The following is a 25,043-nucleotide window of genomic DNA, read 5'->3' on the forward strand; positions in this document are numbered from 1 at the left end:
TAAAAGTTTACATTTATTTCCCAAATGGGGTTCACCAAGTTGCGCCAAAGAGGTCAACCAAACCATATATATACAAAAGTCTCCTTCATCCATACATGCTTCAGACCAAATTGGGACAAAATCCTGTCATTCATGCTGAAGAAAGGTTTCAAAGAATTTGCTCTGTTTGCCCTATCGGGCCCCATTCCTGTTGCTCCGGATGCTGAGACCCTGTTTATACAAAATGGGTTCCCCTTCACCTGAAAATTCTTCAGTCCTATGCAAAATTGAGCAAAAACCAATAATTCCTACTGAAGAAGATTTAGGACTCCAGTGGGGTCAGAACCTACAAATTACGCAAAATTGATTCTGCTTCCCCTAAGAATGCTTCTGGCCAAATTTGATTGGATCTGTTCCCCTAACAGGTCGTTCATGACCAGTAGCGATTTGTGTGAAAAAATTGACTGACAAACAAAAAGATAGATTTAAATTATTTATAGAGAACAATGCATGATTCGTGCAGACGATGATGGTTGAAGAAAAATTATGTTTTTTCCTCTCATGTTGTATCTGGAATTATATTTTGTGATTGAAAAGTTCGGTATTGACGGCTGTTTAGCACATTCACACTCATTAAACCAACCAATTGGATCAGTTCCCTCGCGCACACAATGTACGTTAAAATACCAATGTATCACACAGCACGATAACACAAGAACTACGTCTCTGGTGGTGTTTTTCTGTTTTTTTTTCTATTTGTTTAATTAATTAATATGTTGCTATGGTAAAAGTTATCAACTTAACACAAAAATGTGAATTCAGCAAACGATTGATAATCCAATATACGGAATTAAGAAAATGGAACTCTAGCGACACCGAAACAGGTACGTAAGTATTTCAAAACATGTCCTAAGGGTCGCATATATTTTCATCGAAGCCAAATCTTATAGATAAAAGAAGCTTATCAGTTCTGTATTATGTCTGAATGATGCAACTTGGGTGAAACATCACCGACAGCACGCATAGATATCCGGATTTCGCATGCCCACCCATCGGTTTGTGATTAGTGGCCTACTTCCGGGCTGATGAAACCACATGTAAAATAGATTAGCTGGTTATATTAGTCCTTATGAGCGTGTGATCTGTCACAATTCTGCTAAACTTATAACTGGATACCTATAGAATGGCGTACAAGGTTGTAATACAGAAAGACAAGCCAGCGTTAGGTAAGAATGTGTCAAATTCCAAATAAGGTTATTGCCGTCGTAGACCTGTCCAACATGTAAGACACTTCTAATATAGAAGTCTGATTTCGAACGAATCTGGTACACAGCGCTGTTCAAAAGCTGGGGAAAGGTCAGACGAACCACTTTCGTCTTTCTTTCACGAGCAAGAATGCAGCTTATATTTCAAGACACTGACCATATAATCTATTTATCACTCATCACTGGTTGAAAATTCAGACTACCAAAAGTTAAGCAGTTAGTTGAATATACCGAAAATTTCTGTCTCTAAAAGGTTCGTTTAAAGTCAATATTCACATTCACCACGCTGTTACTTCTACATTTTCACTCATTATGCCCATTTAGAGACTCTCAAATGAGCATAATCAATAAAAATGTAAATATCCATAACAGCAAATAAATGTGAATACAGACATTATATCATCATTTTAGAGACAGAGATTTTCAGTCTAATTGATATTATACTTGAATTAGGCCAGATGATGTCTATTCCCAAATAATTGTTTCAAATTTCAAACAGATATCATATCAATTTTATGAATTTCCATAAAATATTAAAATAAACTTGTTCATTACAACAAGCGGAATTGTTTAAATGTTTGAAATGGTAAAATTTAGCTTTTTTCTGGCAGCCCAGAATAAAATTTTCATTTTCATGCCAGACCATCTCTGATTTGTTATCACACATGTAATATTATGTTGAATCTGAGATGTCGCTGAGCATAGGATGATATTGGCAGAGGATTTTTCATCAGATGGATATTCTTTGTATAAAATGTGTACACAGACATCAGCTGTTTGGCTATTGGCTAGTAAAACAAAACACTCCTATATAACTGGATACATGAAATCTGATTTTATCCTTATGCTTCCTTTTTTGGGGTTTCTACTTGTATAGCTGCATACCTAACTGCCCAATATGTGAAGTCCAAAGGGAAAACAGTATCTACCGAATTAGGAAGTGAGAATTCACTTGCTGTTGGAGGGTAAGTAAAAAAGATATGCCATTATGAGATATCATTAAGCTGTAAACAGCAAGACTTTGATATGAATTAATGTAATATTTATGCTTTATATATATGTCTGTGTGGATGTGTTCTCCAGAGTTTCTAAATAGTAATGGAGGTACATGTTGATGGCAAAACTAAAAAAGATCACCAGATCAGACATATTTAATTATTAGCCATTTACTGTTTTTCAAATTAATGTTGATTTTCACTTTGATGATAAGTAAAGGTGAAATGAAATTAAAAAGCATTGAAACTACAAAGGGTATTTCCTATTGATGTACATTTACATTCGGTTAAAAAACTCATGAATATTGATTTAAAATGTAATTCAATTTAAAGCGAGCAATGAAAGTCTGCTTACAAGTTTAGTATAGGTAGTTTTCTTTCACTGAAAAAAATATTAGAATTTGACGGGTAAAAATCCAACATGTAGGTAGATGTAGCAGTATATAACCACAGACATGTTGTTGTGATGCTTTTACATTGATTTTTTTCTATTTTACTGACAAAATCATGCAAGAAATATGGATAAATAATCCTTATGTTGATTTGCGAAAAATGTATTTATATTTCGTTGTTTCTTATTTTCAGCAATGTATCGTTTACATCAAATTTTTCCATCTGTCGCTTCTTGGCAAGAACTTTCCCAGATGAAGGACTACAAGGGGAATCGTTTTTACAGAAAACAGAGGTTGGTGTTTTGTTGATTCAGTTGTTTGTAGGTGATTTCAATATACATAAGAGCAATATTAGTATTCTATGGGAAAACATTGGAAGTTTTCAACCACAATTTAAAATGTAATTTTTGTATGTATCAATGAAATGAATAGAAGTTTCATAGTTTGATTATGATTCTATTTGGAGAAAGCAGATCTAGAGCAGGAATGAAACTGTTTTTCTTGTCTTACAAGAATTGAAAAAGGAGTAATGAAAGCTGTCATGTATTTTTTTCTTCATAATTAAGATAAAATGCAACACATAATTGGAAAATAAGATACGTTTTTGCATCAGTTAAATAGTGATAATGCCTTTCTTAGAGATGTAAACAATCTTAGTCATATTTTAATTAGTATTCCATGAAAAACAAGATTTAGAGTGTCTATATTGTTTATTTTGGTGCAAGCTTTAGGCAAGATTTAGGTGTTTTTGTCTGCTTATTTCATATCTGTTATTTCAACTATTAGTAAATTCTCAAAATAAAATGGTATAAATTTGTTAAAAGCACATGATATTTGGGAAGAGTACAAGCATATAGTATTACCCATGCCTGCCTGTCATGCCCCATTTAGATCCATGGCTAATCTGGAGAACCTCTCGACACATCTGGTTATATTTACCCCTATTGTATCAAAATGGTATGTTCTACACCTGATCAGATTCATTGTTTGCATAGGAGCAGGAATGTTGAAAGCTTGAGTCTTAAAATGTTTTCTAGTATATAATTCTACTATACATGTGTATGTAGATATATTGGGTATTGCCGTGCAGAAACAACACTATCAAATAACAGAATTTGATGTTGTTTCAGGCAACACAAAGTCAATAAAGGGAATATTAAAACAAACTCTGACATGATTCAAAAGGATACTTAGAATATTACTGTGAGAGGAAGTATGTGATTATGTGAATTTGTTTGCAGGTGGACCATTGGATGACTTTTGCAGCAGGCCATCTGTCCTGTGACTCAGAGTTCTCATCGGCCCTGCAATACCTTGAGGAGAGACTGACTCTGGTCACTTTCCTTGTTGGCCATAGTCTAACACTTGCTGATTTTGCTGTCTGGGAGGCACTTCATGGTAAATAAAATCTATTCCTTTGTAATCATTTAAATGTATCTTTTCTCAAACAGGGATATTCCTATAGAAGCATATTGCAAAGAACATTTCATATTGTGAACTTTAATAAAGATGTGTTTACATTCAATGGAAAATTTTCAATTTTGGTGGATTTGAAGGCTAAAAGTTGTCCAAACCATATAACACTTCTTCAGGAGAGGGAAGTACAGACTTAGTCTACTGCAGCTCATTAGTCCACACTAGCTATATCTGAAAGAAACCTTATTTAAATAATTGTGGACATATTTGCCAAAATCATTATCAAAATCAAACTACACATGACACACATCAGAAATTTTTATAAATCTATTGATTCCAAGTAGTTTTAGGATGATTGCTTTACTTCTAAACTTAAACTCTAATAAGTACTATTTATATACTTCAAATTATTTTCCTATTTCAGTTAACAAAAAGTGGTATGACTTGATGGCTCGAGATAGTGCCCCAGTGAATGTTTCACGCTATTTCCGGTTTCTCTGTGATCAAGAGCCGTTCACATCTGCTCTGAAAGTTCTACCCAAAAAACAGTCACAAGGAAATAAAAAGTCGGATTCGGCTGTAAGTTAATGATTTGGCCAGGAAAACAATATTTACTATTAAAGCTGTGGTTAAAGAATAAAGAAAATTTCTTAGTTCCTTAAAAAATGTTAGTGCAATATTAAATGATAAATAGTGACAAAAGTTGTTGGAAAACAACAAATGTGTCAATTGGATCCATAACCTAAACATCAGTTAACAGTGAAATACTCCTGTTTACATTCAGCTGGAACTTACTTTTCCACTCAATGTCGATCTGGTTGTCAAACTATCTCCGAGAATTTTATAGAGCCAATTTTTTTCCTTTTTTCAAAGATTGTTTGACTGAGCTCGTTCCAGTCAAGAAAATGTGTAGTGGGAGTAAACTGTCATTTGTTTACACATTTTCAGGTGAAAAAGGATGAAGGAAAGTTTGTAGACCTACCAGGAGCTGAGATGGGAAAGGTGGTGGTCAGATTCCCACCAGAGGCGAGTGGGTAAGTGCAACACATTGTATATACATCACTGCAATATTACTTTGATCAGCACAAGAAATCATAAACTTTTTTTAATAATTTCTACTCAAACTGTGGTGCATTACACTCTATTTAATATGTGAAAGACTGAAAATTCAAAAGAATAGAAGTTTATCTTTAAATTTAACATAATGAGGACTTGTGTATAATTGTTTGAAGAATTAGTATGTCAGAAACCCTTGGCTATTAATAGGTATCTTCACATTGGCCATGCTAAATTTAACATAATGAGGACTTTTGTATAATTGTTTGAAGAATTAGTATGTCAGAAACCCTTGGCTATTAATAGGTATCTTCACATTGGCCATGCTAAATTTAACATAATGAGGACTTTTGTATAATGAAGAATTGTATGTCAGAAACCCTTGGCTATTAATAGGTATCTTCACATTGGCCATGCTAAATTTAACATAATGAGGACTTTTGTATAATTGTTTGAAGAATTAGTATGTCAGAAACCCTTGGCTATTATCAGGTATCTTCACATTGGCCATGCTAAATTTAACATAATGAGGACTTTTGTATAATTGTTTGAAGAATTAGTATGTCAGAAACCCTTGGCTATTAATAGGTATCTTCACATTGGCCATGCTAAATTTAACATAATGAGGACTTTTGTATAATTGTTTGAAGAATTAGTATGTCAGAAACCCTTGGCTATTAATAGGTATCTTCACATTGGCCATGCTAAATTTAACATAATGAGGACTTTTGTATAATTGTTTGAAGAATTAGTATGTCAGAAACCCTTGGCTATTAATAGGTATCTTCACATTGGCCATGCTAAATTTAACATAATGAGGACTTTTGTATAATTGTTTGAAGAATTATGATGTGTGAAACCCTTGGCTATTAATAGGTATCTTCACATTGGCCATGCTAAGGCAGCTCTCCTGAATTATCATTATGCACAACTGTTCAATGGTAAGCTCATCATGAGGTTTGATGACACCAACCCAGCCAAGGAGGATGCTGACTTTGAGAAAGTAAGTAAAATGTTCAGATCATAAAATAAAAATTCTTGAAGTATTCTGTAAATGGTTGTAATAATTTTCATTTCACTAATGATGGTTTATAGGACGATGGTAAACAGCTACTCTCCTTGATAGACTTCCATCTTCTCGTGGCTGTTGGATGTTGCTGATATTGTCATCATGTATTTTTATTGTTTGATAAGTGGGATAAAATCATTGTCTATGATGATGATGATGATGATAATACCACCAGTATGGCTGATAAATGACTAGTGACGATCTAAAAAAACATCTTCTTTTTCTGAAGATTCATTAAGTAAATCAATTCTATCCATTGCTCAGTTTCCTGGCTGTAACTTCCAAGCAATCAATTAAATTCTATGGATTTAAACCTGCAGTCATTGGGGTAGGGTAGATCTTTTATTGGAATAACGTTAAACAAAACCTTGAGTCCCGGGGTGGGTTAGATATTCATTGGAATAGCCCTAAAATCCCTGAAGTTCTGTGATGGGGTAAATTTTTTTTGGAATAGCCCTAAAAAACCCTGAAGTTCTGGGATAGGTTATTTTTTTGACTGGAATAGCCCTAAAAATCCTTGAGTTCTGGTATAGGGATAAATGTTAACTGGAATAGCCATCATTTTTTCAGAGACTTTTTCTGTAGAATTTAATGATATTTTCAGTTTATGTTTTTTCTTGTAATAGGACTTGTAAAAAGTTTTGAAAATCATATTCTGGATTTACAAAATCATTTCTTTTTATATATGTTGGTATTTTAGGTGATTCTGGAAGATGTTGCTATGCTGGGCATCAAATACGACATCTTCAGTCACACATCCGACCATTTTGACCTGATTCTGCAGCTGGGAGAGAAGTTGATCCGTGAGGGAAAGGCATACTGTGATGATACAGATCCTGAAACCATGAAGAAAGAGAGAGAAGAGCGAGTTAATTCCAAAAATAGATCTAATAGTATGTAGCAAAGGGTCCTACATATTCTAATAGGACAGTTATATGTAGCTATATAACACTGTTCTATTTCTACAACCAATGAATTAAGCCTTAAAGTAATGCTGTTACGGTTTCAGTCTATTTGCATTACCATTGATGTTGCTTCTCGGTATTATACCTTTAAAAATACACCACTCCTACTTCAAAATCATAATTCCATCCTTCCCTACCCGGGTCTCACACACATTGATATAGTTGATATGTATCACCCCTGACATCACAGTGACACTGATATAGTTGATATGTATCACCCCTGACATCACAGTGACAATGATATAGTTGATATGTATCACCCCTGACATCACAGTGACAATGATATAGTTGATATGTATCACCCCTGACATCACAGTGACACTGATATAGTTGATATGTATCACCCCTGACATCACAGTGACACTGATATAGTTGATATGTATCACCCCTGACATCACAGTGACACTGATATAGTTGATATGTATCACCCCTGACATCACAGTGACACTGATATAGTTGATATGTATCACCCCTGACATCACAGTGACACTGATATAGTTGATATGTATCACCCCTGACATCACAGTGACACTGATATAGTTGATATGTATCACCCCTGACATCACAGTGACACTGATATAGTTGATATGTATCACCCCTGACATCACAGTGACACTGATATAGTTGATATGTATCACCCCTGACATCACAGTGACACTGATATAGTTGATATGTATCACCCCTGACATCACAGTGACACTGATATAGTTGATATGTATCACCCCTGACATCACAGTGACACTGATATAGTTGATATGTATCACCCCTGACATCACAGTGACACTGATATAGTTGATATGTATCACCCCTGACATCACAGTGACACTGATATAGTTGATATGTATCACCCCTGACATCACAGTGACACTGATATAGTTGATATGTATCACCCCTGACATCATAGTGACATTTTGATTTTGCTGATAATTTTGTATATGTTTACCTATCACAGTGTGCAAAATACTTTTGACATATTTTTAACCCAGTGATGGTGGGTTATTCAAATCGCCCTACATTTGTCATCCATCCTTAAACCATTTTTGTTCTCACTATTTCTTAAGAAGTACTGGATGGATCTTTCTCAAATACCAAAAGTTCCCCTTGGTCCCTAGATATGTCCATTTGATTTTGGGAATGATAAAAAAAACAAAATGGCTGATAGGCAGTTATTTTGATGTTCACCTAGTAAAGATTATTATTGCTATTTCTGCAAAGAAATGTTCAAATTTCTTTTCATTAAGAGCAAAATACTGAGAAGAGAAAAGAAGGGAAAAGATCTAAATATCAAAGAGCAAATAAAGATCAAATAAAGGTGGACATCAAGATCCCTTTTGGATCTATAGTATATGTTTACCTGTCACAAGGATGGAGAAGACTTGTATTTTATATGGTTACCTGTCACAGGTGTGTAGAAGACTTGTGCTATATTTTATATTATTTACCTGTTATAGGTGTGCAGAAGAACCTGGAGATGTGGGAGGAGATGAAGAAAGGATCAGCTGTTGGTAAGACCTGCTGTGTACGAGGAATGGTCGACATGCAGTCAGACAATGGCTGTATGAGGGATCCCACCTTTTTCAGATGTAAAACTGAGCCCCACGTCAAAACAGGCACAAAGTACAAGTAAGTTTGGAATGGAGTATGAAGTGATTTGAAAGTAACAGGAGTATTGTTTTTCAGAAGTGAAATGTTTAAAACACTCCCAGTAAACTTCCTAATACTAAAAGTTTTGTTGACCAAAAAACTTATAACTTGGATTATTTTCAGTCTTTTGCCTTTTTAAGAAATATTTTTGAAAAAAAACCCACATATGATCAGGCTCACAAGTTGTTATGCCGCAATAAAATTAAGTAATCATGAAATCACAGGAGAGAACAGACATACAGGTAAAAATTTATATTGGTATTGCTAACCAGTGTGTATCAGTGGAAAATGAAATGTTGCATACTTATATTCAGTCACTGTACTTGTTGTGTATGCAGCATTATATCTGCAGCATTGATCTATGTTACCCTTGTCCATTTAGTTTAGCCCAGTCCAAGGCTCGGTGATAACTCAGTTGGTCATTGATGTGTATGACCTCAGATCAACATCTATGTTAACCATGTCCGTCAGGTTTAGCCACGTCCAAGGCTCGGTGATAACTCAGTTGGTAATTGATGTGTATGACCTCAGATCAAGATCTATGTTAACCATGTCCGTCAGGTTTAGCCCAGTACAAGGCACGGTGATAACTCAGTTGGTAATTGATGTGTATGACCTCAAATCAAGATCTATGTTAACCATGTCCGTCAGGTTATCCCAGTCCAAGGCTCGGTGATAACTCAGTTGGTCATTGATGTGTATGACCTCAGATCAAGATCTATGTTAACCATGTCTGTCAGGTTTAGCCCAATACAAGGCACGGTGATAACTCAGTTGGTAATTGATGTGTATGACCTCAGATCAAGATCAATGTTAACCATGTCCGTCAGGTTTAGCCCAGTACAAGGCACGGTGATAACTCAGTTGGTCATTGATGTGTATGACCTCAAATCAAGATCTATGTTAACCATGTCCGTCAGGTTTAGCCCAGTCCAAGGCTCGGTGATAACTCAGTTGGTCATTGTTGTGTATGACCTCAGATCAAGATCTATGTTAACCATGTCTGTCAGGTTTAGCCCAGTACAAGGCACGGTGATAACTCAGTTGGTAATTGATGTGTATGACCTCAGATCAAGACCTATGTTAACCATGTCCGTCAGGTTTAGCCCAGTCCAAGGCTCGGTGATAACTCAGTTGGTTATTGATGTATATGACCTCAGATCTTAATTGTTTGATTAGACACTTCCTTACTATAATGGTTTGGTCAGGAAGCTGAGAAAAAGTCTGGTCATGAATTGTGTTGTTGTGTCCTTGTTATTCAGTGAGGTAGCCACCAGTTACTACAAGGAGACTTGTTTCAATATTATCTTAGCTGTTCACAGTGCGACAAATCAAACAAACAAACAAAAAAAACAAATCCTGTCCTGTGTCTTCCTGTCTCCTCCACTCTCTAAAACAAACATTGATTGTAATTTGCAGAGTTGTAGACATTCATGCTTTACCTGTACTTTCTAGACTATATCTGTCTGGAGCATCACTTCTTCGTTCACTGAAATTCACCATGCCTGTTACTATGATCTAATGCCAATAATTCACACCCAACAATAAAATACAGGCTCATCTTCTGTGATAATCTTACAGGATTGAGACGACAATGCATTTCTCTGTTGCTGCAAATTGTGGCTGAAGTCCAACTTTGTATGCAAATTAGTTCTGTCACTATGAACTTGTTGCATGTTTTAGATATACACTTTGTTTTGCCACACTACAGCTACATAACAATGCAGCAACACCATATCACTTTTCACCACACTATATATGTAGCTACACAGCTTTGGGGAAATCTTAGCTACAAACTTATTTCACGTTTTAATGACTCCATAGCCAAACACATGGTCATTACAGTACAGGACATGTCGGTGAACTAATATTGATGAGAATATTCCCACAGATGTATCAGTAAAGTAAATAATACTTATTATACAAGTACTGATTGCATGTTACAGGGTGTACCCAACCTACGACTTTGCCTGCCCAATCGTCGACAGTGTAGAGGGAGTGACACATGCTCTGAGGACAACAGAGTACCACGATCGTGACTGTCAATACTTCTGGATAATTGATGTTTTGGGTATGTACAAAAAAAGCATTGATGAAGTCATGAAATATTTACTCACTATTGAACCTGCCATTTGATAGATAAAGGTTCAGGCTTAGCTGCTGGAATGATATCTTTTATATATTATAAAAAATTCAAGGATCAGTCACAGACTTTCCTTCAAAAATATTTCATATTACTAATATGAAGATATAGATATATACAGTTGGAGAGTGAGTCGTTTGCAATGCTGTTCCATCTATACTGAAAGTGCTTGCTGATGGGAGAGAGGAGGGGGGTGGATTTACAGCCACACAGCGTGGCCCTTGCTGACCTGTCATTGCTCTAGTTTACCATTTACCTGACAGAGTCAGTTTTCTGATGTTGAAGTTATCCACTACATATGTATGATCTGGTTTTTTAGGTCTACGTAAGCCACATATATACGAGTACAGTCGACTAAACTTGCAGAATACCGTGCTGTCCAAGAGAAGACTCACTTGGTTTGTAGACCAGGGAATTGTTGATGGATGGTACGTTAAATTTTGGAAAATCAAATGAAAACCAATTCATTAAGATGTTTACTTAACTGCTGTATTTTTAACCCACCTTAGTTGTCTCTGTTAAATTTCAAACATGATTTAGGGAAAAAATTGATGACAGTCTGTTATTTTGAAATTTGGCCTGACAATTAAGGCTTTTTGTAAGAATATCACTAATGGGTCATTGTCAAGTTTCATAAATCAATTTTCCTTGTACCACATATCTCATACAGAGAACACACTACAAGTTGGTTTCACTTCATTCTTTGCTCTTACATAGAACCACTAAAGATAATATGGTGATGGACGACAAGATACACATAGCTAGCTTCTGTAAATCTACGTCTCTTAGCTTGTATCCATTTAAGCTCTTTTAGTGCTAAAAGTTTGAGCTAAAATATTAGTGTTAATTGCAGTTTCTATATGTCCGTCAATTAGTAAATATTGTGGATGCTTGAATTCATCATTGCATTAATTTGCTCAAAGTTTGTAATGTGCTTAAGTTTGATTGCATCAAATTAAGTATGTTTACAATTTACAAATTATCATTGAAACATTTAGTTTTGGTGTATGAATATGTTAAACTTCTTTTTTGATAAAAATTAATGGGCTTGTTTGAGTAGATCCAAAATTTATGTGTTTTTCATCATTTGTAGGGATGACCCAAGATTCCCAACAGTGAGAGGAGTGCTGAGACGTGGTTTGACTGTGGAGGGCCTCAAACAATTCATCGTTGCGCAGGTGAATGTTCAGTTTTTTTTTCTTTCTTTCTTTTTCATTCTCAAATGAAAGAATAGATTGAACAAAAGCATCTATATCACTCCTTGTTGTGATGTAAAGTTGAATTTTACATGCTCTATCATTTTATTTCTAAACATTGTAGGGATCATCACGATCCATCGTCATGATGGAATGGGACAAGATCTGGTCCGTTAACAAAAAGGTAGGTACAGAAATCTCTTTAAATTAGTCTTTACAACTTCAGCATAAAGATAGTAGTGTAGGAAATACGGACAAACTGGGTAAAATTTAGTGACAGTTTCAGCCACTGACGTAGAATACTTTTTGGCTACTTGTTGCAACTGATCCAGATAATGAAGGGAAATTGATGGATAGATCAATCACATTCAGTTTGTCTTCATGAGATAGAAAATTGGTGATTTGGTGGAACAGTGGTAACACCTTCACCGTACATCTAGGTGTCCTGGGTTCAATTCCCAGTATGGACGTGAAAAGGTAAGGGGTGACCTACTCCACCACAATGGTTTTCCCCGGTTACTCCAGTTTTCTCCCACAATAAGACTCCTCATGCGCTTCCATCCAGGTCAACAAGAGTGATTAATATAAGATTAAAGCATGTTTCTTAGTTGTTGTAAAATAAATAAAGTTGAAATGCAAATCAGCAGATTTTTCATGACATGTAGGTAATAGACCCGGTGGTACCACGATACACTGCCCTGCTGAAGAGTGATGTAGTTCCTGTCAATGTGAAGGGAGCTGGTGTTGGCTGTAAAAAAGTGGCAGTACATCCAAAGGTACCAGCATTTACTGTTTATAGAGATTTTGTGTCAAAATAAAAGCTAGTAGTGTTCCTACAATGTCTTATCTTCAGCATCTCCTTTCATACACTATTACACCAAATATATTGAATTTTTATCTTACCTGGTCTGAAGGACCAGTGAACTTATGGCATAAGAGAATGGTATTAGTGATAATTTATATAGTTTTTTTAATCATCTTAAGACTGGGGAATGTTTTCTTTCTTTGTTATGAAAGCACTTGAATTTTCAATAATGATTCATTTATATGCAGAACTCTGAGCTTGGAACCAAAGATACCTGGTACTCTCCCTTGCTGTATATAGATGGCGCTGATGCAGAGATGTTGTCAGAGGGAGAAACGGTGACCTTCATTAATTGGGGAAACCTTGGGATTGCCAAAGTCAATCGGTAACTCTTTCATTAGCATTGAAATTAGTATTTCTCATTTGATTGGGTCCTATTCATAGCTTCAGTGAAATAATTTTTATCAACTTTGGTTGATTTCTAAACCAGTAATTTTATGTTGAATATGTTTGAAAGATATATTTCATTATATAACTATTTAAGATTTAGGATAAATGAAGGTTTTCAGTGTTACTGATTAAAATAGAACTGATATGTTTTGTTTACAGTACCAGTGGAAAAGTAACTTCACTTGATGCTAACCTCGACCTTGAGAATACAGTAAGTTTTAGTTTTTGCCTGTCTTTTCTCTCCAGCATACAGTTTCTTTCTTATGATGTATTGCTAGGCATCTCTCAGCACTTTACTTCTGTCTTACATTTTCAGCAATCTCTTGGTAATCTCCCATCTTTGTATTGCTAGGCATCTCTCAGCACTTTACTTCTGTCTTACATTTTCAGCAATCTCTTGGTAATCTCCCATCTTTGTATTGCTAGGCATCTCTCAGCACTTTACTTCTGTCTTACATTTTCAGCAATCTCTTGGTAATCTCCCATCTTTGTATTGCTAGGCATCTCTCAGCACTTTACTTCTGTCTTACATTTTCAGCAATCTCTTGGTAATCTCCCATCTTTGTATTGCTAGGCATCTCTCAGCACTTTACTTCTGTCTTACATTTTTAGCAATCTCTTGGTAATCTCCCATCTTTGTATTGCTAGGCATCTCGCAGCACTTTACTTCTGTCTTACATTTTCAGCAATCTCTTGGTAATCTCCCATCTTTGTATTGCTAGGCATCTCGCAGCACTTTACTTCTGTCTTACATTTTCAGCAATCTCTTGGTAATCTCCCATCTTTGTATTGCTAGGCATCTCGCAGCACTTTACTTCTGTCTTACATTTTCAGCAACCTCTTGGTAATCTCCCATCTTTGTATTGCTAGGCATCTCGCAGCACTTTACTTCTGTCTTACATTTTCAGCAACCCCTTGATAATCTCTCATCCATCTTGTGTTTCAAGGAATTTCTAAGTTAAATTGCAGTATTAAAGATATTGATATTTCAACAGTTTTTTTTCTTAAGATTTTAAATAATGGCTACAAATTATATCTTAATAAAACTTCAAAACATAAAAATGCTGTTCCAAAAGATATTTGTTTAAAATCTGACTTTGATGAAATTGTCTCTTTATAGGATTACAAAAAGACCCAGAAGATAACATGGTTAGCCAGTACAGATGAGGCTCCCTTCACTCCAGCCATCTGTGTCCAGTATGATCACATTATCTCAAAACCTATTCTTGCCAAAGATGAAGACTTCAAGGCCTATGCCAACAGAGATTCTAAGGTATGGGTTAGAGGTCAATCACCAAAGGAGACTTTTGGAAGTAGAGAGTTTTCAGAGAAAATATTTAGTGGAAAGAAAAGACAAACAAACAAACAAAATATAGAAAAAATGTTTTCAAAGATCTCAATGATTCACAATATCTAACGAAATTGAAGTATGATAATTGGACTTTGACCTGTTACAGAAAGAGCAGGTTATGTATGGAGACCCGTGTCTAGCCAGTCTAAAGAAAGGAGATATTATCCAACTACAGAGACGAGGTTACTACATTTGTGATCAGCCATACCAGCCAACCAGGTCAGCCTTCTTGTCACCTTATTTACATTTAGTGTTACTACCAGTCATTTATATCTGATAAATTCTAACCAAAAAATTACTCTGAGTGGGTTTCATGTGACTTGAACATAGTGTGAAATACGATCTCTGTCACTCCGTTGACGGGTCGATGTGACTGTATATAGTGTACAGTCTCTGTCACTCAGCTGACGGGTCGGTGTGACTTGTATATAGTGTTAAATACGGTACTTGTCACTCAACTGATGGGTTGGTGTGATTTGTATATAGTGTTAAATACGGTCTCTGTCACTCAGCTGGTGGGTTGGTGTGATTTGTATATAGTGTTAAATACGGTCTCTGTCACTCAGCTGGTGGGTTGGTGTGATTTGTATATAGTGTTAAATACGGTCTCTGTCACTCAGCTGGTGGGTTGGTGTGATTTGTATATTGTGTTAAATACGGTCTCTGTCACTCAGCTGGTGGGTTGGTGTGATTTGTATATAGTGTTAAATACGGTCTCTGTCACTCAGCTGGTGGGTTGGTGTGATTTGTATATTGTGTTAAATACAGTCTCTGTCACTCAGCTGACGGGTTGGTGTGACTTGTATATAGTGTTAAATACGATCTCTGTCACTCAGCTGGTGGGTTGGTGTGATTTGTATATAGTGTTAAATACGGTCTCTGTCACTCAGCTGGTGGGTTGGTGTGATTTGTATATTGTGTTAAATACAGTCTCTGTCACTCAGTTGACGGGTCGGTGTTGCTTGTATATAGTGTTAAATATGGTCTCTGTCACTCCGTTGACGGGTCGATGTGACTGTATATAGTGTACAGTCTCTGTCACTCAGCTGACGGGTCGGTGTGACTTGTATATAGTGTTAAATAAGGTCTCTGTCACTCAGCTGGTGGGTTGGTGTGATTTGTATATTGTGTTAAATACAGTCTCTGTCACTCAGCTGACGGGTTGGTGTGACTTGTATATAGTGTTAAATACGGTCTCTGTCACTCAGCTGGTGGGTTGGTGTGATTTGTATATAGTGTTAAATACAGTCTCTGTCACTCAGCTGACGGGTTGGTGTGATTTGTATATAGTGTTAAATACGGTCTCTGTCACTCAGCTGGTGGGTTGGTGTGATTTGTATATTGTGTTAAATACAGTCTCTGTCACTCAGCTGACGGGTTGGTGTGATTTGTATATAGTGTTAAATACGGTCTCTGTCACTCAGCTGGTGGGTTGGTGTGATTTGTATATAGTGTTAAATACAGTCTCTGTCACTCAGCTGACGGGTTGGTGTGACTTGTATATAGTGTTAAATACGATCTCTGTCACTCAGCTGGTGGGTTGGTGTGATTTGTATATTGTGTTAAATACAGTCTCTGTCACTCAGCTGACGGGTTGGTGTGACTTGTATATAGTGTTAAATACGATCTCTGTCACTCAGCTGGTGGGTTGGTGTGATTTGTATATAGTGTTAAATATGGTGTCTGTCACTCAGCTGACGGGTTGGTGTGACTTGTATATAGTGTTAAATACGATCTCTGTCACTCAGCTGGTGGGTTGGTGTGATTTGTATATAGTGTTAAATACGGTCTCTGTCACTCAGCTGGTGGGTTGGTGTGATTTGTATATAGTGTTAAATACAGTCTCTGTCACTCAGCTGACGGGTTGGTGTGACTTGTATATAGTGTTAAATACGATCTCTGTCACTCAGCTGACGGGTTGGTGTGACTTGTATATAGTGTTAAATACGATCTCTGTCACTCAGCTGGTGGGTTAGTTTGGCTTGTATATAGTGTTAAGCCTGTCATTTATCACACGGCAGACCTGGGTTTGATTCCTAGTTCAATGTGTATTTTTTCTGTTCTTATACACAAATTAATCAAGGAGAAAAGTTTGCTTAGACCTTTCTACTTGTGTTTATAACTGGAGTTCTGGTTGTCCTGATGTTCTGAAGTATATTATTAAACCTTGTCACCACTTCACATCTCCTGTAAATGTTGAATGGTCTGGTCTTCACAGCCCCTATACTGGAACGAGTAGTCCATGTGTACTTCTTAACATACCAGACGGCCATCAGAAAGAAATGCCAACTGCTGGCTCAAAACACAAACAGGAGAGCAGTGCCAAGGAGGTATGGATTTCTTTGAATTAATGACATTCTTTGAATGATTTAGAAATAAAACAATCAAAGTTATGATTTAATCATTGTTCATGTGGAAATCTTGTTTGATTAGTTTTACGTTTTTTAAGTTTTCTTTTCTTTATAATGTTAAATTAGTTATCAGTATTTCCTTGAAACATATTTGGCATTGATGTACATTTTGGATTTTTTTTTTCAATGGGCCAAAGACATACTAGCCAGGCTGCTATTATTTTCATTTAATGTGCCGTGATGGTCAAAACACTTCAAAAGTTAGCAGGTTGATTTGCCAATAAATATGTATACACAAGTTCTCAGGGTACTCTTTTTCACTTCTTCCCAGTCGGATGATGATGCATTTCAATACTGAATTATGCAATGTATGTTGTATTGATTATATTTACTGCCTTAGCATGGCTAGATCTTGCTTCCTGTATTAATAGAAATACATGTATAGATATGACTTTATTTACTTAATGCGAACCATGTGTTTTGTTTCACATTTACACTCCATTCTCACTGCTTGAGCAGAAATTTGAAGGCTGAATCACTTGCTGTAAGAATAAAGACATTAAAGTTATAGTACAGCCAGTTGTGTACTGGTTGTGTTGTAAGAACTTCTATTATTTTCTTCTCTGGTTACAGAAGGCACAGAGTAAGAAAGGAAAGTCCGCTGAAAAGTCGCCGCAGGACGAACAAGCTCCGGCAGTTCCAGGAGGGAGCTCTGCAGTTGATCTTGACAATAGGGTTCGTGCCCAGGGCGAGCAGATACGAAAGCTGAAGAGTGATAAAGCACCCAAGGTAATTACAGAAGGTTTACAGGAGTTTTATGGAATGTTTTCCTCAGATCAGGACTAAGTTGAAGTGAATATGGAATCTTCATGCATTTCTTACTTGCTAAAATTGAATTTTCTCCACAAAGTGTGTGAGAATTCTTGTTACTATGAATAGTCAGCTGTATTAATTTGTTTTAAAAAACACAGCATTGTGAAATTTGCATGCAAATCTGTTGAGAACACATATTCAATACAGAAAATCATATTCACAAATATTCTTGGACTGGTTTAGGACCAGATAGAGGCAGAGGTGAAGATCCTGTTAGCAATGAAGGCCAAGTACAAATCTGCCACTGGTAAGGATTGGAAACCAGATGCTAAACCAGCCCCAGCTGCTGCAGTCACTCCTGCAACCACGGGAGATGCTGACCTCTATGACAAGGTCGCAGCCCAGGGAAACAAGGTCAGAGACCTGAAGTCACAGAAAGCAAAGAAAGTAAGTATATAATATTCAGAAACTTTACAAATGGTATTATTTACACAAACTTAGTGTGATGATCCGGTGTGATAAAATATATACTCTAAGCTGGAGAGAATCCACTGCATTATAACCTTATAACCTCTAAAGCAATAGAAATAAGTCACTTTTTTTTTTTCCTTTTTTGTTGAATGGAAAAGAATGTGGGTGGGGGGGGGCAGCTCAGGCAGGAGACATGAGCTCAGACAATCATTCTAGACACTCATACAAATAAAAAAGTAGATAAAATTTCATGTTAAGAATGGAAAAGACAAAGAAACATTAATAGTTCATTTACTGTTAATCCTTTATTTATATTCTATTTTAGACATTAGAACAGAAACAATAAGTCAAAAATGTCTTGATTTCCCGAATAGGAAATGCAGTTTATCTTACCGATACGCACTCAGGATAGATTGTCGGAAATGGAATTACAGAAATATGTTCTCCATGTTCAAAGGTCCGAGGGATTGGGCGAAAAGTATTTAATTGGCAAATTCCAAAAGTTTTCTTCTTTGGACCCAAAAATGGTAGAAGGAAATACTCTTTATGGTTGTAAGAGTCTTATTAAAACGTGCTTCACCATAAAGTTTTGGTTTTTTGTGACCCTGGGGTCTCCCATTTCACTCAGGGTCCTTTTGGGCATCTTGTATTTTGATGACAATGATCTCTGTATAAACAAATTCCTCTTAATCCAGAGAATGGTATCTTCTGAACCTAATACTGTTCAGTCATTCTTGTACTTGACTTTCAAATAAATGTCTCGAGTGGGTGTACAATGCTGGTGGTGTGTTACAGGACCAGATAGATGCTGAGGTGAAGACCCTGTTAGCACTGAAGGCAGAGTACAAAACTGCCACTGGTAAGGATTGGAAACCAGATGCTAAACCAGCCCCAGCTGCTGCAGTCACTCCTGCAACTACGGGAGATGCTGACCTCTATGACAAGGTCGCAGCCCAGGGAAACAAGGTCAGAGACCTGAAGTCACAGAAAGCAAAGAAAGTGAGTAATTTGATAACTATTTCATATTCTAAAACATGGCAAACTTTCAACTGAAACTTGGATGTGATTACTCTCAAAGCTGGAAAAAATACTATGCAATCTGGCTAAATTGGACCCCTTATAATATGTATGCATGTTATTCAACATGTAAAATCTATTATGAAAAAAGACTTGTCTTAATAGATTTATATAATATAGAGATCTGTATTTGACCATTAGCAAGCCTGTGGATTGTAGTGTTTGTACTTGAATTTAAAAACGTCTAAAGATTGATAGATGTGAATGAGCGTCAGAAGACTGTGTGTAATGTAATGATGATGTGTTACAGGACCAGATAGATGCCGAGGTGAAAATCCTGTTAGCACTGAAGGCCGAGTACAAATCTGCCACTGGTAAGGATTGGAAACCAGATGCTAAACCAGCTCCAGCTGCTGCAGTCACTCCTGCAACTACGGGAGATGCTGACCTCTATGACAAGGTCGCAGCCCAGGGAAACAAGGTCAGAGACCTGAAGTCACAGAAAGCAAAGAAAGTAAGTATTTATTGAGAAAACTGGCAAGCTATGTGAAAAGTGCTGATATAAGATTATCACTGCAATATGTTTGTTTACAATATACTGTCTATTTAAACAGTCGTAAACCTGTAAATACCAGACATTTGACAAAAGTCTAATACATATTTATTTATGCTTCTCTCTCTGAACAAATATATATTTTTGAACAAATAAGATTGTGATTGAATTTTTTACCATGTTTATCAGACAATAAGCTCATGCCTGTTAATAAACCCAAAATAAAGGATTTCATTAGAAATGTGAACAAATGCTCTGCATGGAACTGTAATAAACCCACCTCCTAACGTTAAGTTGTGAGGAATGTTTAGACTCCCTGGATTAATTACAGGATAAACACAGCAACATTACAACCTTAGCCCAAGAATTTAAATCTTTTTATCTTTGTGCGTGGCTGTATGTATACCATACTTACTATACTTATAATGTGTTGTAGGAAGTGATAGATGCTGAGGTGAAGGTACTTTTAGCACTGAAGGCCGAGTACAAGTCTGCCACCGGTAAGGATTGGAAACCAGATGCTAAACCGGCTCCTGCCACTACTGCCACTACTGGATCAGCAACAACTGGAGACAAGGAACTTAATGATAAAATTGTCACTCAGGGAAATCTTATCAGAGACCTAAAGGCCAAGAAAGTTTCAAAGGTAAATTTGTCAAATTCACTTTATGTTTTACATCACATAAAAATATTAACATGATGGTGAGCACTGCAATCAATTAACTGTTGTTCTGTATTGTTTTTATGCCCCCACAATGTTTTAGATGTTGGAGGTAGGGGAGGGGGGGCATATATTGTTTTCCATGACCATCAATTCGGACATGTCAAGTTACATCCTGTTTCAAATAATATCACATCTTGAGAACCTTTCAACAGGTTTTGGTTCGTAATTGCCCTGTTGTATAGCAAGATAAATTTCTACACCTTATTACATGAAAGTGGACAATGGTCAAGGGTAAAGGGTCAAAGGTCGAATTGGACAACTCAGCAAATTCGTCAAACGAGGGTAGTTTTTGTGTCGCCTGCAGAGCTTGCGGACACTTAGGGATCACTTTGTCCGTCATCACACGTCAACGTCGGCAGCGTCCATACGACAGTTTTCTGGACTTTTTTCGCTTATGCTTTGAGTTATCAAAATGAAATTTAGTATATGGCTTCTTGTTGGAAGCGTACAGAGTAAGTTTGATTTCCGGCTGTCTGTGACCCTTCTTGGCAGAATTATGCCCCTTTGAACTTAGAAAATTCTCAGGGAATATTGTTTTCTGGACTTTTTAGCCCACCATCTAATAGATGGTGGGTTATTCAAACCGCCCTGCGTCCGTGGTCCGTCCGTCTAGGCGTCCTGCCGTCCGTCCGTCCGTCCGTCTCTAAACAATTCTTGTTACCGCTATTTCTGGAAAAGTACTGGATGGATCTTTCTCAAAATTCATATGCAGGTTCCCCTTGGTCCCTAGTTGTGCATTGTACCTTTTTTGAACTGATTCGCATTCAAGATGGCCGACAGGTGGCCCCTTGGATTTTGGAAGTAAAAGCTTGTTACCGCTATTTCTGGAAAAGTACTGGATGGATCTTTCTCAAATTTCATATGCAGTTTCCCCTTGGTCCCTAGTTGTGCACTGTACCTTTTTTGGACTGATTCGAATTCAAGATGGCCGACAGGTGGCCATCTTGGATTTTGGAAGTTAAAATTTGTTACCGCTATTTCTGAGAAAGTACTGGATGGATCTTCCTAAAATTTCATATGCAGTTTCCCCTTAGTCCCTAGTTGTGCATTGTACCTTTTTTGGACTGATTCGAATTCAAGATGGCCGACAGGCAGCCATCTTGGATTTTGGAAGTAAAAGTTTTTTACTGCTATTTCTTGGAAAGTACTGGATGGATCTTTCTCAAATTTCATATGCAGTTTCCCCTTAGTCCCTAGTTGTGCATTGTACCTTTTTTGGACTGATTCGAATTCAAGATGGCCGACAGGCAGCCATCTTGGATTTTGGAAGTAAAAGTTTTTTACTGCTATTTCTTGGAAAGTACTGGATGGATCTTTCTCAAATTTCATATGCAGTTTCCCCTTGGTCCCTAGTTGTGCATTGTACCTTTTTTGGACTGATTCGAATTCAAGATGGCCGACAGGCAGCCATCTTGGATTTTGGAAGTAAAAGTTTTTTACCGCTATTTCTTGGAAAGTACTGAAAGGATCTTTTTCAAATTTCATATGCAGTTTCCCCTTAGTCCACTGGATGGATCTTTCTCAAATTCCATATGCAGTTTCCCCTTGGTCCCTAGTTGTGCATTGTACCTTTTTTGGACTGATTCGAATTCAAGATGGCCGACAGGTGGCCATCTTGGATTTTGGATGTAAAAGTTTTTTGCTGCTATTTCTTGGAAAGTACTGAATGGATCTTTCTCAAATTTCATATGCAGGTTCCCCTTGGTCCCTAGTTGTGCATTGTACCTTTTTTGGACTGATTCGAATTCAAGATGGCCGACAGGTGGCCATCTTGGATTTTGGAAGTTAAAATTTGTTACCGCTATTTCTGAGAAAGTACTGGATGGATCTTCCTAAAATTTCATATGCAGTTTCCCCTTAGTCCCTAGTTGTGCATTGTACCTTTTTTGGACTGATTCGAATTCAAGATGGCCGACAGGCAGCCATCTTGGATTTTGGAAGTAAAAGTTTTTTACTGCTATTTCTTGGAAAGTACTGGATGGATCTTTCTCAAATTTCATATGCAGTTTCCCCTTAGTCCCTAGTTGTGCATTGTACCTTTTTTGGACTGATTCGAATTCAAGATGGCCGACAGGCAGCCATCTTGGATTTTGGAAGTAAAAGTTTTTTACTGCTATTTCTTGGAAAGTACTGGATGGATCTTTCTCAAATTTCATATGCAGTTTCCCCTTGGTCCCTAGTTGTGCATTGTACCTTTTTTGGACTGATTCGAATTCAAGATGGCCGACAGGCAGCCATCTTGGATTTTGGAAGTAAAAGTTTTTTACCGCTATTTCTTGGAAAGTACTGAAAGGATCTTTTTCAAATTTCATATGCAGTTTCCCCTTAGTCCACTGGATGATCTTTCTCAAATTCCATATGCAGTTTCCCCTTGGTCCCTAGTTGTGCATTGTACCTTTTTTGGACTGATTCGAATTCAAGATGGCCGACAGGTGGCCATCTTGGATTTTGGATGTAAAAGTTTGTTACCGCTATTTCTTGGAAAGTACTGAATGGATCTTTCTCAAATTTCATATGCAGGTTCCCCTTGGTCCCTAGTTGTGCATTGTACCTTTTTTGGACTGATTCGAATTCAAGATGGCAGACAGGTGGCCATCTTGGATTTTGAATGTAAAAGTTTGTTACTGCTATTTCTTGGAAAGTACTGGATGGATCTTTCTCAAATTTCCTATGCAGGTTCTCCTTGGTCCGTAGTTGTGCATTGTACCTTTTTTTGGACTGATTCGAATTCAAGATGGCAGACAGGTGGCCATCTTGGATTTTGAATGTAAAAGTTTGTTACTGCTATTTCTTGGAAAGTACTGGATGGATCTTTCTCAAATTTCATATGCAGGTTCCCTTTGGTTCCAAGTTGTGCATTATACCTTTTTGGACTGATCCGAAATCAAGATGGCTGACAGGTGGCCATCTTGGATTTTGAGAGTAAAATCTTGTTACTGCTATATCTGAGGAAGTACTGGATGGATCCTTCTGATATTTCATAGATATTGGTTTCCCTTGGTCCCTAGTTGTGCATTGTACCTTTTTTGGACTGATTTGAAATCAAGGTGGCCCACAGGCAGGCATCTTGGATGTCGATAGTAATACAGCACAAGCATATTGTCCATTATCCACCTGTAACTGACTGCTATCTAATAATACTTTGGGATCTTTTTCAAATGATATTTGCTAATAAGTGCTTGATAAAAATATCTTGTGCCATCATTGAGTACATTCAATAAAGACCAGTTCATGAACATTTACTACACCTGTAACAAACAAAAAAAATAAACAAATCTTCAAGAACTGAAAATAGATCCTTAAATGGTGGGCGCCAAGATCCCTCTGGGATCTCTTGTTGTGTAATATGGTGTCCTTTGTACTAGAAGTACATTGTTGACATCTGAAGTTATTTTTACTCAATATTTCAGGATGAAAAATGAAAGAAAAGTACTCCTTTATTTCTTGAGGTGAAAGGCGAGACATTTCACTCTCGAGTTCACAAAATGAGGTGAAATCCTTTTCAGAGCCTCAGGCTGTGCGATATTTTGTGACCCCTCGCGTGGAATATCTCTATCCTACACCCGGACACATCAAAGACTTTTAGTAGAAAATAATATCTTGATAACTATAATAGCATTATTCCATACATCACTGTTTTGTTTGGTTTCAAAAAGTAATTGGTTTTCAGAAGGATCAATGTGGAGAAGTTGCACTCTCTATACACAAAGAAATTTGCAGTGTACTGCATTGTGACAATGGATATTTTTTCACAACCTGGCATGTTAAGTAACTATAATTAAAGAACTAATATAACACTGAGTGATTATTTACATGAATTGGAAGTGATTTTCCATACAGTTTAAACATAATTTTGGAACTGACAATTGTTTCAACCTTTATGACATATGTAGGATATGTGATTTGCTGCTTCTTATCATTGCTATGCAGAATACTGATATTTTTAATAATTCTGGATCATAAATTAAAAAAAACTGAGGTGTGCTGCCATTTAAATAGAATATCTACTTGGCAAGAGTGTACACATTTTGAATGGACCACTTGCTGTCTTGAATTATCTGATAGATTTGCCTAAAAGTGCATTATCATTTTTACATTGTTTCTATTTCAATGCCTCTGCTAGGATTCTGGTTTACTGGTCTGATATTCAAACAATCAAGCTAAAGAGAAATTCTCTCTAACTGAGGTATATTGCCACTAGTAGTTGCGAGTGTTACGTACTTCTCCAGGAATGAACTCTAATGAAACAGAGGCCATTTTTATTTCAATGTCTCCATTAGGAATCGAAACAGGGACCTCTGGCTTATTAGTGTGATGCTAGAGCAGAATGAGATCATTCTAGCTGATTGGTATATTGTGGCTAGTATTTACCAGGGCTATATCTGTAT

General features: G+C 36.8%; 1 protein-coding gene and 1 long non-coding RNA gene across 2 annotated transcripts in view; one reads left to right on the forward strand and one right to left on the reverse strand.

The window, feature by feature from the left end:
• The first annotated feature begins 1,073 nt into the window (after nt 1–1,073).
• LOC132543513 (bifunctional glutamate/proline--tRNA ligase-like) overlaps nt 1,074–25,043 on the forward strand; it is a 36,636-nt gene continuing 12,666 nt past the window's right edge. The window contains exons 1-24 of the mRNA XM_060207026.1: nt 1,074–1,205; nt 2,122–2,209; nt 2,825–2,924; nt 3,873–4,029; nt 4,472–4,626; nt 4,996–5,081; nt 5,980–6,106; nt 6,873–7,065; nt 8,589–8,760; nt 10,728–10,852; nt 11,244–11,352; nt 12,018–12,102; nt 12,245–12,304; nt 12,786–12,896; nt 13,174–13,310; nt 13,535–13,586; nt 14,496–14,648; nt 14,833–14,945; nt 16,945–17,056; nt 17,711–17,866; nt 18,134–18,337; nt 19,157–19,360; nt 19,689–19,892; nt 20,368–20,577. Of these exons, the coding sequence (XP_060063009.1) occupies nt 1,163–1,205; nt 2,122–2,209; nt 2,825–2,924; nt 3,873–4,029; nt 4,472–4,626; nt 4,996–5,081; nt 5,980–6,106; nt 6,873–7,065; nt 8,589–8,760; nt 10,728–10,852; nt 11,244–11,352; nt 12,018–12,102; nt 12,245–12,304; nt 12,786–12,896; nt 13,174–13,310; nt 13,535–13,586; nt 14,496–14,648; nt 14,833–14,945; nt 16,945–17,056; nt 17,711–17,866; nt 18,134–18,337; nt 19,157–19,360; nt 19,689–19,892; nt 20,368–20,577 (3,156 nt within the window). The 5' untranslated portion in view covers nt 1,074–1,162. The remainder of the gene's footprint in view (nt 1,206–2,121; nt 2,210–2,824; nt 2,925–3,872; nt 4,030–4,471; nt 4,627–4,995; nt 5,082–5,979; nt 6,107–6,872; nt 7,066–8,588; nt 8,761–10,727; nt 10,853–11,243; nt 11,353–12,017; nt 12,103–12,244; nt 12,305–12,785; nt 12,897–13,173; nt 13,311–13,534; nt 13,587–14,495; nt 14,649–14,832; nt 14,946–16,944; nt 17,057–17,710; nt 17,867–18,133; nt 18,338–19,156; nt 19,361–19,688; nt 19,893–20,367; nt 20,578–25,043) is intronic.
• Nucleotides 18,648–20,493, reverse strand: LOC132543514 (uncharacterized). Its single transcript, XR_009553972.1, has 3 exons — nt 20,347–20,493; nt 19,692–19,868; nt 18,648–19,336 (listed from the first exon to the last, which is right to left on the reverse strand). It is a non-coding gene; the product is annotated as an uncharacterized LOC132543514 (long non-coding RNA).

This window comes from Ylistrum balloti, unplaced genomic scaffold (assembly GCF_031769215.1).
Source record: "Ylistrum balloti isolate Yb309-2 unplaced genomic scaffold, AGI_CSIRO_Ybal_v1 Utg369758, whole genome shotgun sequence".
NCBI lineage: Eukaryota > Metazoa > Mollusca > Bivalvia > Pectinida > Pectinidae > Ylistrum > Ylistrum balloti.